Here is an 18,474-nt window from a genome sequence, read left to right as displayed (position 1 = left end):
CCAAGGCAGGGCACCTCCTCCACATCCCTGACAGGTGGCCATGCTGTCTCCCTTTGATGCCACCTCTGCTGATAAGCTCAGTATTTAACAGGGCAGATAGCGTCCGGCAAGCCTGACATCTAACACACCTGTGCTAGGTACCACACCCAGATGAAGGCAGAGGGAGAAATCCTGCCAGCTTCTACAAAAACCGCAAGGCTTGTGGCCTCTCCTTTAAGTGCCCAGACACTCAAAAACGTCTCCTGAGCCTGCTAAGCCCGTGAGACCCGGTAAGAGCAGACCTCAAAATATCACCTTGTCTAATTCATTCTCAGCCTGGGCACTATTTAGACAACTGGGAACAGATGAAATGTTTTGTGCTTGGGGCTGTCTTGGACATTATAGGAGTAACCCAACGACCATCCACATCTTACACACTTCTGCTCGAGTGTCCACACCTTCACCACTCTTTCTCGTGTCATTTCCTCCAAATCAGCCTGGGGAATTGAGAAAAGCATAGTGAACAGCCTCCTGCTGGGAATGGAAATGGGGCAGTTGTTTTGGGAAGTGGCCTTGGCAGTCCCTCAAAAAGGTTACCCTGTATTCAGAAATCCTACCTGAATTGCATATCCATAGAGTGTTATTTTAGCTTTCAATTCCAGATTACAGTTCATCATTGTGGGGAAGTCAAGGCAGGGATGTCAAACAGCTGGTCACATGACAGCCACAGTCAAGAGCAGAGAGAAATGGAATGTGTACATGCTTGCACTCCGTTCTCCACTCATGTATCGTTCAGGACACCCTGCCCAGGGAATAGTGCTGCCCACAGTGGGCTGAGTCTTCCCACATCAATAACATAATTAAGACAATCCCTCACCAGCATGCTCACAGGCCAAACTAATGTAGACATTCCTTATTGAGAATCTCTTCTCAGTGATTCTAGGGTTATGTGAAGTTGACAGTTAAAGCGATCCATCACAGTGTGTCCAGTGAAAACCTTGCATATGACTTTATATCAGCCTTATTCATATCCAGAGCTGGGGCAGGAGCTCAGTGGTAGAATGCTTGCCTAGCATGTGTATGTGAGGCCCTACATTCAGTCTCCAGCACAGAAAGAAATACACACCATTCACAGTAGCCAGTATGTGGAGGCAATCAAGCGTTCATCAATTGATGAATGAGTACACCTGATAAGTGATATTCAATCAGGGACTATAATTCAGCCACAAAAATGAGTGGGGCCCCAACAAAATGGTGCTTCCACATGGATGAATCTTGAAAACATGCTAAGTGACGGAAGCCAGTCACTAAACCCACATTCCATTTGTATGAAGTGTTCAGAATAGGCAATTTCACAGACACAGAAAATAAACTGGTGGTTGCTAGAAGCTGGGGGAAAGAAAGGGAGAGTGGAGAGCGACTGGCAATGGCTGTGGCGTTTCTTTGGGGGTGATAAAAATGTTTTTAAATTGACTGTGGTGCCGCTTACACAACTTTGTGGCTGTCCTGAAAACCATCAAATTATACACTTTAAGTGGGTGAATTGCATCCCAATCAAACTAGTTTTTTTTTTTTTTGAAAGGCACAAAAAGTGTGGTCTCCAGAAGGCCATCCCAGCCATTCCAGCCCACACTATATCCCCTCTTTGTATCCAAATTGCTGTCGGTCTTCCTCTCAGGTCACCACAAGGCCCTACAGGCATCTCTTCTCCAAGACTAACTCCTCCCTGGGCCACAGTCACACTTTTTACCATCTCCCTCAACACCCTGTAGCTTCCTGCTTGGAGGCTGGGCACAGAGGACAGCCACGTGTTCACATCCAACCCCAGGACTATCCGGGCAGCAGTGGTTACATCTTTCTCAGAGCCTCCATCGTTCATCTGTGATAGCGTGAACACAGACGAGGTGTGGGAGAAAGCACCCCCTTCAGGAAGGAATCTTTGGTTGTTGTTCCTCAGATGAGCCGGCAGGCCACTCTTAGGTGGCCTTGGACCTAGGTTGGTGGGTCACCCTATACTGCAAGCTGGCCAGGCTCTTCAGGCTGATACGATTAACCCTACACGCCCAGACCCCATAAGTTTCCTTCCAGGACACTGCTCTGACTCTAGACAAACGTCTAAGAGCCTGAGTTCCACAGAACAGTCCCAGGCCTTCCTTCTGTCCTATCAGAAGCCTCCTGAAGGCTGGCCGCTCACCTCCTCTGAGAAGGCACAATTCCTCAGGTATGTATCATGGAATTACTCTTGCTGATAAATGACTGGGGGGTGGGGTGGGGTAGTCTGCCAAGATTCCAGAAGGCTGAGTGGACACTGTTAGTGATGATGTGTGGTCGGTTTGTCTTTACCCTCTTCCTGGATTCCCTTTCCAGTCCTCATCACTCCCCCGCCCCCCCAGTCTTGCATCTTAACACCCAGGAGGGCGGTATGAGGGCCCGTCATGATTTGCACCTGTAAGATCCTCTTTTGATCACCCCTTTGGCAACAGAACCCAGGTTTCCGTTAAAGAGCCTCCCCTTTCCTCCTCTCCCCCTCCATTTTACAGGAAACATGTGAAGCACATCTGGCCAATCAGAGAACTCCAAATACCTGTCACTGGGATTTGGTTCACAGATAAGTGTATATATAACTCAGCAGGGCCAAAAGATGCCTCTCTGGTACTTTGGCTGGCAGGACCAGAAACACTCCAGTCTGCTCTCATGCCAAACTCCTGTAACCAAGACAAGTACAAACTTGGAGTAGCCAAAGCCAGCCTGGGCTACCATGCTCTAAAAGTCTACTAGTTAAGAAAGCCAAAATGGAGGGAAGCCATGCACACACTGTCCTTGTGAGATCACCATGGGGGCCCAGGGTCTCCTGTGCTTTAAGCCAGGGGCTTCGTCAGAAAAACCAATGCAGACCTCTCTGTTCTTTTTATTTCTGAAAACCTAACCCATCTAGATGGGCTTCTAGAGTGGCCACAGAGACTCTAGCTCGGCATGCTGGCAGCATACCTGGTACCTTCCATTCTCTCCTTGTTGGGGGAGGAAAACTGAGGTCATTTAGGGATGAGGTATCATTCTCAGTATGAGAACTTGATCTGTATCTCTGGGTCCTCCTAGGGTAGTGCTCACCTCCATGGCTCTTCAGTCTCCTCCTCCTCCCTCTATACAAGGTTCCAAATTGCTGGGTCCCCAGTAGGAAAATGGGGAGCGGGGCTTTGAGGGGAAAGTGGCCTTAAGCAAGGCCAACTCAAAGCTTCCTGGAGTTTGGGGGGCTATTAGTAAAGACAAAGGCCTCATAGCCCAGTTTTGCTTTTCAACAGCCTCGCAAACCTTGCTCTGGTTTTTAGCAAACAGCATATTTTGTCTTTCTGTAGTGGATAAGAAGAGCAAGGGCTTCAGGGTTCAAAGCTAGGCTTTGCCACGTAGTGGCTGTGTCATCTTGCCTAGTTACTGTGCCTCTCTGTGCCCCACTGTCCTCACAGGTGTGATAACAAAACGGCCTACCTCACAGGATGTCTGATACAAAACGGCCTACCTCACAGGATGTCTCCGGTACTGGTAGAGCCATGGGAGGAGAGTGCTTTGGACAGAAGCTGGAATGCGCCCCGTTAGAAATTGTAACAATTGTAATTGTTAGTTGTATTGTAACTAGACCCTCACTGTGTCAGTCCTGTTACCTAGGGAACAGATGACTCTTCTGATTAGATTGACAGGAGAAGGATTCAAGAAATGCTCTGGAGCTAGGTGTGGCGCCACAGGCTTGTGATCCCAGAACTCTGGAGGCTGAAGCAAGTTTCAGGCCAGCCCGGGCTGTGTGGGGAGACATTGTATCAAAGGAAAAAGGAAAGGAAAGAATAGGGAGGTACAAGTGAGAGCGCCACAACCCCCAGATCTATTACTACCCTAAGCTCCCAAGAGGAGGAGCGGGTGGCTACCAGACCCGGAAATAGTTGTGCCCTGCAGATACCACCAGGCAGAGGCTCCCAGTGAACCTAGGGGAGCAACCAGGAAGGAAACATAGGCTTCCTTCCTGACCCTTTGTGACTGTGGAAGCAGGAGGACTGGACGAGGAAGCTCATTGGTCAGGCCCTGTGGGTCCTTTGGTGTGTGTTGGGGGAGGAGATCAGAGCCTGGGGCTTCTGGCTCTGAGCCCTGGACAGAGTAACAAAGGCACTGGACTGTGCTAGCATGGCTGCTGTCAGATAACTGCCACTCAGGTGCTTCTTTTGATGTCGGATGGGGTAGAAGTGCCACAGATGAGCCGGTCTAAACACCTGACTAGAGAATCTGTCACAGTGACACAGTGGCTCTTTAGGAAGTCTCCTTCAGCAAAAAGAGATCAGCAGGAAGCAGTTTGTAGGTTCTCACCTTCTTCTGACGCCCAACAGGTTCCCACACCTCCGTTTCCTAAGGCTTTGGAGTATGGACATACTGTCATTGCAAAATCAGTCACCCTGTGCCGTGGCCGTACAGACACACAAACATCTGCCCTGGCTGAAGAGGGTTTGAGGTGACCTGCCACCAGACTCTGCAGGGAGAGGCAGCAGCTGTTGGTAAGCACAAGGGGCAGTAAACATGCACACCCCTATCTCTGAGCACATGCTGAGGCCTGTCTCATATTCTTGTCTCCCAGGCAGTAGCTGAGTGCTGCCAGGCTGGGGTCCCATGTGCATGCTCAGCCAGGGAGGAGTCTACCCCCAGGCAGGCACATGGGCAGGGCTGAGATCCTTAAAGGCTCTGGGCTGAGGATCTCAGCCACCTCCCTCGGCTCCTCACACTCCTCCATGTGCTCAGACTGGGATGGCCAAGTGAGGGCTCTTGCACCAAAGCTGGGAAGTCCTGGTCTTACACAACCTGATCACCACAGAGGTGGCATCTAGTCATAGAGGTGATATCTAATCACACAGGGGACATCTAATCACAGAGGTGGCATCTAGTCATAGAGGTGGCATCTAATCAGAGGTGGCATCTAGTCACAGAGGTGACGTCATCTTACTTTGTGTGGTCAAAGCCAAGTCAGGTGCATAACCGGCACCGGAATAGTGCTTGTCAGCCATCTTTGGAAACTGTCTGCTGTGGTTGAATTCATATGTGAAGAAGGAGCCAGGGGTTGGATGTTGCCATCAGTCACTGATATTCGAGCCCTCTCCCTGCTCTGTCCTCCTTGGGATTAGCCTCTCTAAGGTTAGCTCTCCTATGGCTTCAAGGTAGCTCATGAGAACAACTGGGATCATGTAGTCTGTCTGTGCTGTAGGAAAGGAAAAAGCCTTCCTCCTATTATGGACTGAAACTCCATGTGCAATTGGTCACATGCCTGCCCTGTGAATAGGAAAATGCCAGACCCTGATGGGTCATAGCAATAAGAACCCATACTTGGCCTGTGAAGGTTGTGTGTGTGTGTGTGTGTGTGTGTGTGTGTGTGTGTGTGTGACTTTTTCCTTAACCAAGCAGGGGAGGGGATGAAACCTGATCAAAAAGACGCTGACATTAGCCTAAAACTATGCACACTTCATCATTTTCTCCTCTATCTGTGTCACAGCTTGGGTTCACGCCTAAGGACACTCTGATAAATACATTCAATATCTTGCCTATCATGGTGTTTAAAACTATTTTAAATTGTATTTATTTACCTATTTACTTACTCATTTTGTGTGTTTGATATCTGTGTGTGCATGTGGGCTTGCTCACAGCATGGAGCATGTGTGGAGGTCAGAGGACAGCTTGTGGGGGCTGATTCTCTCTTTCTTCCCTGTGGGCCCGAGGGACCAAACTCAGGTTGTCAAGCTTGGTGGCAGGCACCTTTAACAAGGTGAGTCATCTTGCACGCTGTCCCGTGGTATTGGTCTCTGCAGGGCTATTCCTACATCTAGACTCACTAAACTATACGCTTAAACTCAGGATTATTATGGGCGGATTAGATTTCAAAGCAGCTGATTTAAAAAGCATCATTTTGGGCTGTTACGCTGTAAAAATCAAAAAACAAAACAATTATCATCACAATTTATCTTTGGTAGTAAGCAAAAATATGTTCAGTTATAGTATATTTTATGTCATTTATCAGTTGCAAAGAGGTTGTTATAGCCACAAGAGGCTGACAAAAAAATCAGCAAAAATGACTTGTGGACACGCTGTACAGAGTTCATAACGAAGGGTATTGTGTAATTTATTATCATTAAAAGGCAAAGCCCTGAGTCACTATTGTCATTTAAATTGCTGACAGTGTGGTTTAAAAACAGTAAGCGCAGAGAGTCATTTTTCTGGAAGATTCTTTTCTTGCCCCTGACAATGTAGGATAGTCACAAAGAAAAAGGAGCCTAGATAGACTCAGCCCTGGTAGCAAGCTCAGGCAGGCTCTCCCCTGCTGGCCCAGCTGGGCCTTCCCTTTGGCAGCCCTGAGAATGAGGGGATGGAAAGAGACTTTGCAACAGTGACCTCTGGGAAGCCTAGCTACATTTTTGACAAGAGGCCAGTGGTTACATATTAAGCAGCCCCAAGCGGCCTCATCTGCCAGAAGGCAAGCCAGGAGGTCACGCTCATCCTGGAGAGCAGAGTTTCCACTGCGAGCCAGGCAAATGCAGCCCTACTGTGTGCTCGGGTTGAGGGAAGGGAGGCAGATCAGAAAGATGGAAAATTATGTTTACATGGGAAGGGAAAGGAGTTTGGCTACAGTCTGGCTGTAACCTCTTGCCATCTGGGAACCAGAATGTCAGCTCGATTAACATTTCTTTAAGGCCACTCTCCCTTCGCATCCATAAACCTGCAATTCTCTAGGAATCTCCCCAGCTACTCAGTTTATAGTAAAAAGGTGTAGTCTAGTCTCCTTTGTAACCCTGGTGGCTCCTGGTTTTACCAGATCAGATTGTCTTCTTATCTCTGGCACCTTAGGAACCACCCTATAACTTTAATTACCACACTAAAAAAAAAGATAGATAGATAGATAGAAAGTAGATAAAAATGTAAATAGAGATTATTTATTTAAGGGTTTATTTAAGGAGGGTCCCTTAAAAACATAACAAATTTAAGTTAAAATTTATTCAAAAGTTAAATTTCACAAATGTAAATAAATAGAAATTGTTTATTTAAGGGACGCAGGGACCCTTAGAAACCCTTTAAGCAAGGAAATTCCAGGTCTCTAAAATCCTGTATGCAGTCACCTCTAGGACATTAAAAAACCACTCTTATTTGAGAAACACACCTATACTCTTGGGTGTGCCCTGCTCTTTCCCTGGGTACTTTTCGTCCTATTTTTAATAAACTTCAACTCTACTTAATACTGGCTCATTCTAAAATTCTTTTCTGTGGCAAAGTCAAGGATCCATCTTTACCTGGGTGGAGGTCCCGAAAGGCTTCGGAGAACCCCTCAGGATGCTGGCCACAGTTCTGGGCCGGGTCTACTGCTACAGTACCGCTGACACAAAGACAAGTGTGACAAGACTCCTTTCTCCTCCCTCAGAACTTGTGTAGGCAATCAGAAGCCCCTTCCCCTTCATCCATGCAGTCCTGGCTTAGGGACTCAGGAATACATGGTGGAAATATTGTATATATAGTGTTATTTACCACTGAAGGATAGAAAATTACCTCCAAACATAACAGCTTTAAACAACAATATCCATACCCCCCTCCATTTTATATCGTTTCTATGGGTCAGGATCAATCTATGTCTTTTTTTTTTTTTTTGAGACAGAGTGTTGCTATGGAGCCCCAATTGGCCTTGAGCTTGAGGTCTTGTTTCCCCGGCCGTCCAAGTGCTAGGATATGAGGCATCAGGCACCAGACCCTTGCTTGGCTAAAATTGGTTGGTTCTGACTCAAGGGTGCTCATGAGGTTGCAGCCAAGATGAAGTCAGGACTTTTGGACTTTGAGGAAGTAGCCTAGAAGGACGCTGGGTCACTGGCACCATGGAGTGCATTGAACTTTCTCATCTACAGGAACGAGAAGAAAACTCTCACCCTGTTTCAGTCAGGGTTTCTTAGAGTAAGCTTTTTGTTTGTTTGTTTAGGCAGAGTCTCCCTATATCCCCTATGCTAACCCGGAATTATAATCCCCTTGCCTCAACCTCCCTATAATCCCTGAAATTATAGGCAGGTACCATCACATAAACCCTTGAGTAGGCTTTCAAGGAAATTTCAAGAAATGGAGGAAATAATGGAAGGACATCTTTAGGGGATGATATGAAAAGACCTAGAGACAAGACCATATCTCCATCTTTAGCTAGTGATGAGAGAAAAACAAATTACAGCCTATAATAGCGCTAGTACCCATGGTGGAAACTTCTGGAATTACTAGTCTCTCACAGGTCTTTTCCCCCAGAGTCCAGGGCAGGGAGCCTTGTGTCTTAGCAGAGTTGGTTGCTCCCCAACTGCTTGAGGGCAGTAGTGATTATTTCTTTTTCACTCTTTGGAATTGATTAGTGTCCATCTCATGTCTCTCTGGGGAGAACATCTACTTTCTCTGTGAATCGCCTTGGTGTCCTCAGGCCATCTTCCACGTGAACAAGGGAGGCTCCCATGAAACTGACTGGTGATAGGTAGGATGAAGGGACACCCAATCCTGCCTGGTGGTCACCAGGCCATGGTCCCAGCCTGGGCTTCTGCTGTTATCTCAGCTGAGGCCCCTGAGTCCTCAGGTCAACGTATCCTCAAATGGGGACTCACTCTCCTGGGGGGCTGCTAAGGGTGTTCAGTTGCTAGGAGACAGCATCTTTCTCTGCTTCAGATGACAGGGTTCCGGTCTCAGCTCCCTTCTTTTCTTCCCCACAGTGTGGCCTTGGGTAAACTCCTTAAACTCCTGGGGCCAACCTCCTCTAAAAGGTGGGCATCCAGGAGCCCAGCCACAGCAGCCTGTGAGGAGTCTGTAGGAGGTGGCTAACTGTCTGCCAAGTAGTGGGGTCATAACAAATGGTGCTTTCTTTTCATTCACTTTCTTTTTTTTCTTTTTCTTTTTCTTCTTTTTTAGTTATTTTTATTATATTTACATGTGTTTTTTCTTGTATGTCTGGTACCACATGTGTACCTGGTACCTTCAGAGGTTAGAAAGGGGCATCAGAGCCCATGAGCTGGAGTTATAGGTGATTATTAACTCCCATGTGGATGCTGGGAACTGAACCCAGGTCCTCTACAAGAGCAGCAAGTGTTCTTAGCTGCTGAGTCTCTTCAGCCCATGCTTGTTTAGTCAGCGCATAGACAAGGTTCATTACGGTGCTTTCCTATACGGGTTGTTTAGGTTGGTCCTCCCTCACTCCCCCACTGTACCCTTTCTCTTCTAGTCTCCACAAGTACTCTATTCCCCTCCTCCACCCCCTCAACTCCCTCTCCCCTCTCAGAGGCCCCTTTCTATTTTCCTGGCCCCTATACACACTCATCCCACATAAATATGACATATGGTATATACAGCTGTGGTGGTCCATGCCTTTAATACAGCCCTTGGGAAGCAGAGAGAGACAAATGTTTTTGAGTTCAAGGCCAGCCTGGTTGACATAGGGAGTTCCAGGACAGCCAGAATCACAGAGACCCTGTCTTAAAAGCAACAACAACAATAACAACGACAACACCCCACCAAATAAATAAATAAATAAAAATGAGAAGCTAAGACATATGAGAGAGATCATAAAGTGTTTGTCTTTTTGAATCTTGGTTATTTCACTTAATATTTTACAGTTCCATTCGTTTTCCTGCAAATTTTATAATTTTTGTTTGCTTGTTTGTTTGTTTTGAGACAGGGTTTCTCTGTGCAGCTTTGGAGCCTGTCCTGGAACTCGTTCTGTAGACCAGGTTGGCCTCAAACTCACAGAGATCCGCCAGCCTCTGTCTCCCAAGTGCTGGGATTAAAGGTGTGTGCCACCACTGCCCGGCATATTTTATAAAATTTTTATGGCTGAAATTCCACTTTCTGTCTGCTATCTTTTCTTTATCCATCCATTCTTCCATGAACATCTAGGCTGATCCATCTCCTTGCTATTGTGAATAGTGCATATGCGTAAGTATCTCTGTGGGGCCAGTGTGACGGTTCAGCACATCAAAGTACTCGCTGCCAAGATCAACAACTTGAGTTCAATCTTTGGGATCCTTCAATCATGGTGGAAGGAAAGAAGCGACTCCCACAGGTTGTCTTCTCATTTTCACATGGGCTTTGTGGTATGTACATGAGTCCCTCCCCCAGTAAATACATATAATAAAAAGTATCTCTGTGGTCTGATGGCTCAGTTATATAGCAGTGCTGTTTTCAATGAGAGATACTGCCTCAAAAAGTCAGGTGGGAAGCCATAGAAGACACCACCTGATGTCAATCTCAGGTCTCCAAATGTACACATGCACACTCAAAAGTGTCTATAACATGTGCAACACACACACACACACACACACACACACACACACACACGGATTTCAAGATAGTAACAACTAAGCTGAGGCCCTTTAAAGCGTGTGGTGGGGCACAGTGAGATGACTTGGCTGCCACGAGGAAAGGGTGGTGCCATCTGGGCTCATCGCAGCTAGTCTGGGTGTACCACAAGCCCAATTCTGTTTATCCATTTCCAACTATTGTAATTAAGAGCTCCAACTTCTCGTCCTTTTTTTTGAAGTTTATTTTTTCTCAATATGCAAATAGAAATGGTTTTCAATGGCTGTTATTCCAATGTAATTAAAAAAAATACACGTCTGTGTCTATGAAAAGGTGGATGAAGATCTATCAGGAGGGCTGACTTGTGCTTTTTTTATTGTATGGACAGTGTACAGGGTTTTGATATACTGCATCACAATACTGACTGCTAGGTTTCTTATAAAGGTTTAGTTTCATATTTTAGATTCATATTCTAGATTGTTTTTCTGCACAATAAAAGTAAGCTCATGCCAGTGTTTAGGAACCAATAATATCAATTCATTCAAATTTAATGACAGTTTTATTAAACTAGGAATCTCATATCACAGAGCATTCACAGTGCAGGAGGTCACAGTTATTGAAAAAATAAATAGCGGCATAAATATATTTATTATTTACAGCTTTCCAACCCCTTGCTCCTGCTCTGCCTGTTAGAGAATGAACAAAGACAGCGATGTTCAGCCCAGCATGCTATGCGGATGTCTTGTGGGCACTCGGTGGCGGATGGATGGCCTCACAAGTTCTCGGTTTGGAGTGTTTTTAAGGAGGCTATTTTAAGATTCAAGACTCCTCTGTTTCCATCTGCCTGTGACCTGGTAAGTCGAGGCTGTGTTGAGAAAAGGTCCAAATCCCCCGGGGAAACTGTGCCCAGCCTGGCCCTTGGCATCTTGGATGTTCCTGGCCTCTTCACGCCCAGCTTGCCTTGGCGGTCCGACCTCTGCCCCGGATCTGGCGCAGCTGGCACAGCTGGCTGGCAGCCTTCTGTCGTCTCAGGGTGATCAAAGCTGCCTTTGTATCAGACATCAGGAAGGACTTTGGAGACACGGGGGTGAGCACCCTGCCAGGAGTGAGTGCTCTGAATGGTACATCCAGCCTCACAGACTAGCAGCCAACCCTCCACAGACTGGAGATCCCCGAAAGTCAGCCACTGTGGATCAGCCACAGCTTTGTCTGCTGGGTCCCCAAATGAACTTGGGGTAGGTCAAATGGAAGAAGCCAGAGCATATTCACAGGGTCCACAGCTCAGAGGGGTAGTGGTTCAAACTGAGGCAGGACACCCAGCAGCGAGATCCCCTCCGCCCAACAGAGCACTTCCCTTAGTTGAACAGAGTGACCCTGTCTCGGTCCCAGGCATGTTCAGAAGTAGGAAAGTCTTCCTATTGGAAGAGGACTGTTGTGTTTCCTCTGGAGTGGACCCCAAAACTTCCTTGTTGGGAATTCTAGAGTGATGAGGGGTGAGTGTTGTCTTGGACCCTTCCTTAGTAGAGTAAAGCTGATCACACCAAACCAAAAGCCACATGGTCTCTTCTATTAATAGCTAAAAACAGCAACAAATAAACTTGTTTTCTAAGGATGGGTAGGGAAGGCCCAGGCTCTCTCCAGGATAAAGGATTTTCTGGAACTCACGGATGGAAAAGCCCCAACCAGCATTGTGCCTAGCCAACCACTGCTCTAATTTTGGCAGTACTGTGGGAAGAGCTGTGGGTCATGCTGGCGTGTATCCTGGATTTTAACAAGGAGCAGGCAAGCCCTGACCCCGCCAATGTAACGGATAGACGAGCCACGCAGCCACAGCCTTGACCTTCACAGAAGCAGACTGTGTTCTCAACGCTTCCCAGAGCCCTAGGACTACACCAGGGCACACCAGAGGAGATTCGATTTCAGCCCTGCTGAAGGGAGTAGAGGAGGCTATCCAACTTGGACAACTGGACCGGAAACAGTGGGAATAGAAGAAGAGTTTAAGAAACACAGGGCGAAGGACACCTCAGTGGGGAGCCCTGACTCCCTAGCAGTGCAGAAGTGGTGTGCGGGTGTGTGTGAGTATTTGCGGGTGCAGCAGAGCTGCATGGGAACTGGAAGGCAAAAAGGGTTGAAAAGCTATAGTGCTTAACGGGCCCCCCTCCCCTGCCCTGGGGCCCACCAAAGCTCCTAAGCCGCTCAGCTGGCTTTCCTAAAATGATAGCTCCTCCTGGGTGGCAGAGGTGGAGAAAAGTGCCCCTTTTCCCAACTGCGTGAAGACATGCATTTGCTTATATTGTACTGTGATGAAGGGACATTGTCTCAAATCAGACATGAAGGGAATCACAAGGTGAGCACCCAGGTTGAGGCTGCCTTTTATCAAAAAATAACCATCAGGAGTATCCAACATACAGCCCTGAGCCACACCAGACTGTAAACTTACTTATATTAGATTTTTTTTGGTGGGGGGAATATATAGTATATATACATACATGTATATATATATGTGTGTGTGTACACTATATATATTTGGTAACCTGACTGCATGCTTCATGTATGTGAACTTTGTAGATGATGCTGTGGCTTCAGAAAAACCCAACATGGGACCATTCTGCTGGCGGTGCCCGGGAACATGCCTTTCAGGCACCAACGCTCTGCAGCAAGGCAAAGCCTTACGCAAGTAAGACAGGAAGAAGGCTGGCTGTGTTTGAGTGTCCTCTTCTCTGCCCTGTGGGGAGAGCCCATGAAAGTCTCTCTCCTGTGCCCACATAACTGACAATGGGAAGAGTTGCCTAGAAAACAGGAAGAGCCCCTTCCCTAGGTCAGTGGTTCCCAACTTTCCTAATGCTGCGACCCTTTAATACAGTTCCTCATCTTGTGGTGACCCCCAACCATACAATTAGTTTAGTTGCTACTTCCCAATTTAGCTATTGTTATTAATCATAATGTAAATATCTGTGTTTCTGATGGTTTTAGGTGACCCCTGTGAAAAGGTTGTTTGATCCCCCCAAAGAGGTTGATAGTCACAGGTTGAGAACTGCTGCTCTAGACTTTTGAGGAAGTCTAGTTGGGGTATGACCCTTGAGGGGCTCATGGGATGTGACAAACTGCAGAGACCAGAGAACCAAGATGGAGTGTTCACACCTGGAGAAAGCAGGGTACTTGCTCTCTGAGTAAGTCTATACAGGACAGAGGGAGCTGGGCTCAGGGAGGCAGGGCCTTAGCTAGTCAACTGGTAGGAATTAGGACTTCTTGTCACTCAAGAGTTAACTAGAGAGCATTTTCAAAATTTTCTACAAGTTTCTATGGACACGACATGGCATCTGAGCCATTCCCAGGTATGGATCCCCGCAGGATGTGTCCTGGATACATCTGCTCACTGCCCCAGAGAAGGAGGACCCCATGTGGAGGTTGTGTTGGGAGACATCACAGCACATCTGGCATGTATCTAGAGCCTGGCTGATGGATTCAATCTCCTGGCGATTTTTAACTCTAACCAGCAAGTTCTTTGTCCCTTATGCACCTACCAAGACACAGCCATCTTTTCCATCCATTTACAAGGGAATCTTACAAAGGAGGGGAGGCAGGTAGTAAAGAGAGGACCACGCCTTCCCCCAGGGGCCTAGGCAGGATTGGGGTAGTGTGTAGGTGGACATCAGCGCCTTGGTGGGTTCAAAAGTGTCTGCTATTCGCTGCTGACTTCCTGGGGAGACAAGCCAAGGTGGGCTAGAAGGCCACTGATGTGGTATGGGACAAGAGCAGCCTAATCTTACACCTGGGGAGGGGGAGGCCACAGAGGGCAGCCTCCAGTGCTATTCTGGACTCTCTCCTGCTTTCCCAGGAGAAATGACCCAAGCCCCTCTTAGTCCCCATTGTCTCTGTCCACAGGCTGCCCCACCTCAGTCCTGTGAAGGATTCAGGGAGGACAGAGGTCAGGAGAGAGACAGACACCTTCCATTTGAACACAGCAATGTGCTTGCTTTTCTGCCTCTGAAGAGAAAAAAAGCTGTGTATTTTTTTAACTATTTTTTTTCTTTTTTTTTTTTTTTTTTTGTAGCAGAAGTAATTACACCATGCTAATTTAGCTTTAGGGATAAAACAAAGAAAGTAATTCTGTATAGTAATGGAAGGATGTTTTTAAAAACAAAAGCCTATATTACCAAATGAATCTTTAAACTCATGAGGAAAAATTATTTAGTTAAACAGAGAACTTTTTACTTTCAGCCTGTAGTTTCCCAGATATGAGAGATGCCCAGAGCCTTTGAGGACATTGGCACATAACGATCAAAGAAAACTAGTAAGAGGTGTGCCCTACATGCTCAAAGCATAATTTTCCATTTCTAACTGCAGTTGTGAGACATTTTATAGCTTCCAGCAAATCCTGAAGGAGGGGGAAGGTCTCTGAAAAGCTATACGAGGACTCGGAGGGTCAAAACACAGTGCGGAACCTCAGAGGCTGTGGCTTGTGCCTTAACAACATCTAAAAATTAGCATTTGGTCTTTTTTTTTTTCAGGAAAAAATAGGGATATTCAAAAAGGGCAGCTATTAGAATATGATTTGGGAAACTTCTGGGTAAATTTAATATTCTGAGAGGTTGGTTTTGACCCAAGAAATAAGTTTCCTACATCTCCACTCAGGGCAAAATCACACTCATGCCACTGGGCCAGGCTGGCCAATCAGGTGTACTAGCTAAATCGAGACCGGTGATGGGTACCTTTGGCCCCAGCTCCGCTACATCCTGAAGTTAAACTAGATCCACGTGATGTTAATTGCTGATGAAATGAGAATAATCCAAATTTACATCACAGAGCAGTTAGGCGGTTCAAAGGGGAGACAGAAGCACTCAGAGCTAGCATGTGCCTGTGAAAGGGAGGTGGAGGGGTGTGTGTGTGTGTGTGTGTGTGTGTGTGTGTGTGTGTGTACGAGCTACTAGGGTTTAGAGAAACCCTGAAGCCTCTTGCAGCTGAGTTTATACTGAGGCACCTTCAGGCTCCTTCACTCAAGCTTAGCCGTTTTTTTTTAAGGGAAATCTGTAGTCTCACTCTGAAGGCCACCAAACTTATTCAGATAGATGAAAAGCAAAGCCTTGACTCAGTTGAGCTACTAATACTGATGTGAACCCTGAATTGAAGGCTGGGCAATGGGAGTGAGGTCTCATCATAGTTCTGCTTAAGGGAACACAAGCTTGAACACTTTGTCCCTTGAAATTTAGAGAACATCACTACAGAGTCCACCATGGGCCCAGAAGGACTCAGCTGCTGGATTTACAGTAGCCACCAAGGTTAAAAATCACTAAACTCATTACCCTGGCTCATTCCCATGCCTTCTACTGTGCAAAATATCTCAGTATTCAAAGTGCATCAGACCCGATAGACTTTTGCAATAGAAACATTAAAAAAATAAAAACCTCACTATATAAAATTAATTTGTGCTTTCTCATTAGAACCCAGGAATGGTTTATAGTCATGAATCTGTTACACAGAGATTTCAGAGCTATGAAGCAGTCAAACAATGTTTCATATTCGCCTGTGTTTGGGTCCATCTCCCATCCCTGGCCTTGCATGTGCAGCAAACTCTGCAGTTGAAAAGACTTAGCTCTAAAAATTCTAAGGTACGCCTTTCACACTTGGCTTCGGCCAACCAGGAGAGTGATTTGTGGGCACTCTCTTCTTGTCATTAGCCATCGCTTCTGCAATTGGTTGGGAATATAAACAACTGGGTCTTTCAGTGGGGTGGTTTTGAAAGCAGAGCATTAACAGAGCCGTTACAAACCTGAAGGGCGGTGCATGGCATCCTAAGGTCTGAAATGTGTAGCTGTGACTACATTGCCCACTGTGTCTCTGAGTTAGCACCTGTTTCTGTGTGGTCGTCCACCTTTTGCTATATTCCAAACCAAATCGTCCCGGAGCCAGCACAAGATGACACGCAAAGGATTCATTTTTTTTTTTTTTTCTCCAAGGGTAACCTTTTTGGTCCCTGTCAATGATCCTCTCCTTTTGTGTGGAATGATATTCTTCAAGTATGATGATCTATATGTGACGTTTTATTTTTAATATTTCATTGCTCATTTTCTGAATGTGTCAATAAAAAGGATAACAGTATTTGCTTGCTTTTCTCTCTTCTACTGGGAAATAATGCTTCCACTCTTCCTATTTTTCCTATAACTGTAGTGGTCTCAATTCCCTGCAGGTGAATGCCTTGTCTCTTCCAAGTTTCCAGTGTTCCCAGCAGAGTCGGATGTTCATCGTGACACAATCTGCCTTCTCCAGGCCCAGAGTTGACACTTGCCAACCACAGTCCTACTTTGCACTCATCTAGGACACCTCACGTTCACTGACTGACTCATTTCTGAGGTTGCCCATGGGACAGAAAGACAAACAGCACACAGAAGTCCTGTTGACTAAAGTGTGCAAGAGAGAAGAGACACGATGCATCCCCGCAGCCGGCAGCCAAGAGTCTGTGGAGTTGCTCAAATGATGCCTGGACCCTGCCATGCAGGGACAGATACCCAGCAGCCTGGCCCATGACCGGACAAAGACCATGGTGGCCCGTCCTTCCAGCTCATGAAAGAATTGACAGTGGCTGCCAAGGCAGGAGAGACCTGTGTGGAGAAGGAGAGAGAGAGGACGCCAGCATCATGGTGGCCACAGCAGTTTCTTTTCCGGGCAACAGCTCAGCTTTAGTCGTCTTCTCGGCACATGGGCAAGTTGACGAAGGTAAAGACGTTAAACTCTATCATTATGGAGAAGCACAGGAAGACGGCATACAGGACCAGCACGTAGATGCCCAGCTTTCGGTCCAGGTGCCATTTGTTGAGGTGGATGCCAAGGACCTGGGAGGAGACAAGAGCAGAGCTAGACTTGGTGGGCTGACAGACTCAGAGACCTTTTAAACCAAAGATAACAGTGTGGGCTCCAGAACTTTTTGTAAAATGTAGTCAAGATTCTGGTCCAGTTGAGACTAGACTCTGAGACCTGCCCCATGACATGGCTGATCCACGGTAGCAGCTCTCATACACTGGCCCTCCCCTAGGAGACAGGCTACTTCCTCAAGGTCCAATGTGTCCTCGCCATGGCCCTTCCCTAAGGAAACCAGACCTTCCCCTTTGCCTCAGAACTTGGCTCATAATTGTTTGTCTTCAGCACATTTCCCAGGCTCATTTGAGCCACTCTGGGTGAACTTCTGCCTGGGCCTCCCTTTGTTGTTGGGGGAACAAGCTCCCCCCACCCCACCCCAAGTGCCCTTGCTCTTATCCCTGAATCAAGGCTTTTCTGGGTTGGACCACAGCTGCCTCCACAGAGCACAGAGATCTGTAAAGACAGAGAAACCTGGCTTCAAAGCACATTTTTGCCACTTGCTAACTCTGCGGCCTTGGGCAAATTGCTTAACTCCTGAGCCTTGATTTCTTCTGCAAAATGGAAATAATAGTACCCTCCTCATCAGGGGTGGTGGGGACTGAACAAAATACCACAGATATAAAGTACCCAGCATAGGTCTGTGTATGAGAGCTGGGAGGATCGCACTGTTGTTACATTTTGTCCCGAAGACTGTCATATCTATTTGTCAGCTCAGCAGGTGAGCAGAGTTTCTATCTCACTGGATCAGTTGGAAAGAAATGAAATGTAATCATGTGACATGACAACCCTTGAGACATGTTTGTGTGCGCGTGTGGGTACATGTAGAGACGAGAGGACAATCTTGGCTGTCATTCCTCAAACACTATTCACCTTCTTTTTGAGTCTCTTACTGAACCTGGAACATTCTAATTTGGCTAGGCTGGGTGGTCAGAGAACCCCTAACGGCCTGCCTGACTCTGCTTCCCTGCACTTGAATTACAAGTGTGCATCATTATGACCCCTTATTTGAACAACATGGGTTCTGGGACTCTAACTTGGCTTTAACTGACCAAGCTCATCTCCCAGGTCCCCTGGTGACATCTCATTTGCTCAGGATGAAGTACCATGGTGTCTATAGTTATTCTTGATTCCCCCGCCCCCCAAAAAAAAGAAAGAAAGAAAAGAAAAAGAAAAAAGTAGGTTTTGGATATCTTTGAATATATACATCTCCTTGGCTTTGTCCCTCAGTTCGGAAGACAAGTAACAGGAGGTGTACACAGCCAGGCTGAATTAGATGAAACGCAGTGTGCGTGATGCTCCCTCCCATTTTGAAATGGTAAAACT

At 46.7% G+C, this 18,474-nt stretch overlaps 1 protein-coding gene and 1 long non-coding RNA gene across 3 annotated transcripts in view; one reads left to right on the top strand and one right to left on the bottom strand.

The window, feature by feature from the left end:
• Nucleotides 1-9,776: 9,776 nt before the first annotated feature.
• Nucleotides 9,777-18,308, top strand: LOC119089009. Its single transcript, XR_005092785.1, has 2 exons — nt 9,777-12,973; nt 16,484-18,308. It is a non-coding gene; the product is annotated as an uncharacterized LOC119089009 (long non-coding RNA).
• Slc24a4 (solute carrier family 24 member 4) overlaps nt 14,328-18,474 on the bottom strand; it is a 142,284-nt gene continuing 138,137 nt past the window's right edge. For both annotated transcript variants that reach the window (XM_028888294.2, XM_028888297.2), the window contains exon 17: nt 14,328-17,126. In XM_028888294.2, the coding sequence (XP_028744127.1) occupies nt 16,974-17,126 (153 nt within the window). In that variant the 3' untranslated portion in view covers nt 14,328-16,973. The remainder of the gene's footprint in view (nt 17,127-18,474) is intronic.

The sequence above is a fragment of the Peromyscus leucopus genome, chromosome 14, assembly GCF_004664715.2.
Source record: "Peromyscus leucopus breed LL Stock chromosome 14, UCI_PerLeu_2.1, whole genome shotgun sequence".
NCBI lineage: Eukaryota > Metazoa > Chordata > Mammalia > Rodentia > Cricetidae > Peromyscus > Peromyscus leucopus.
The sequence above is the reverse complement of the archived record's forward strand: the minus strand, read 5'-3'. Positions and strand labels throughout refer to the sequence as shown.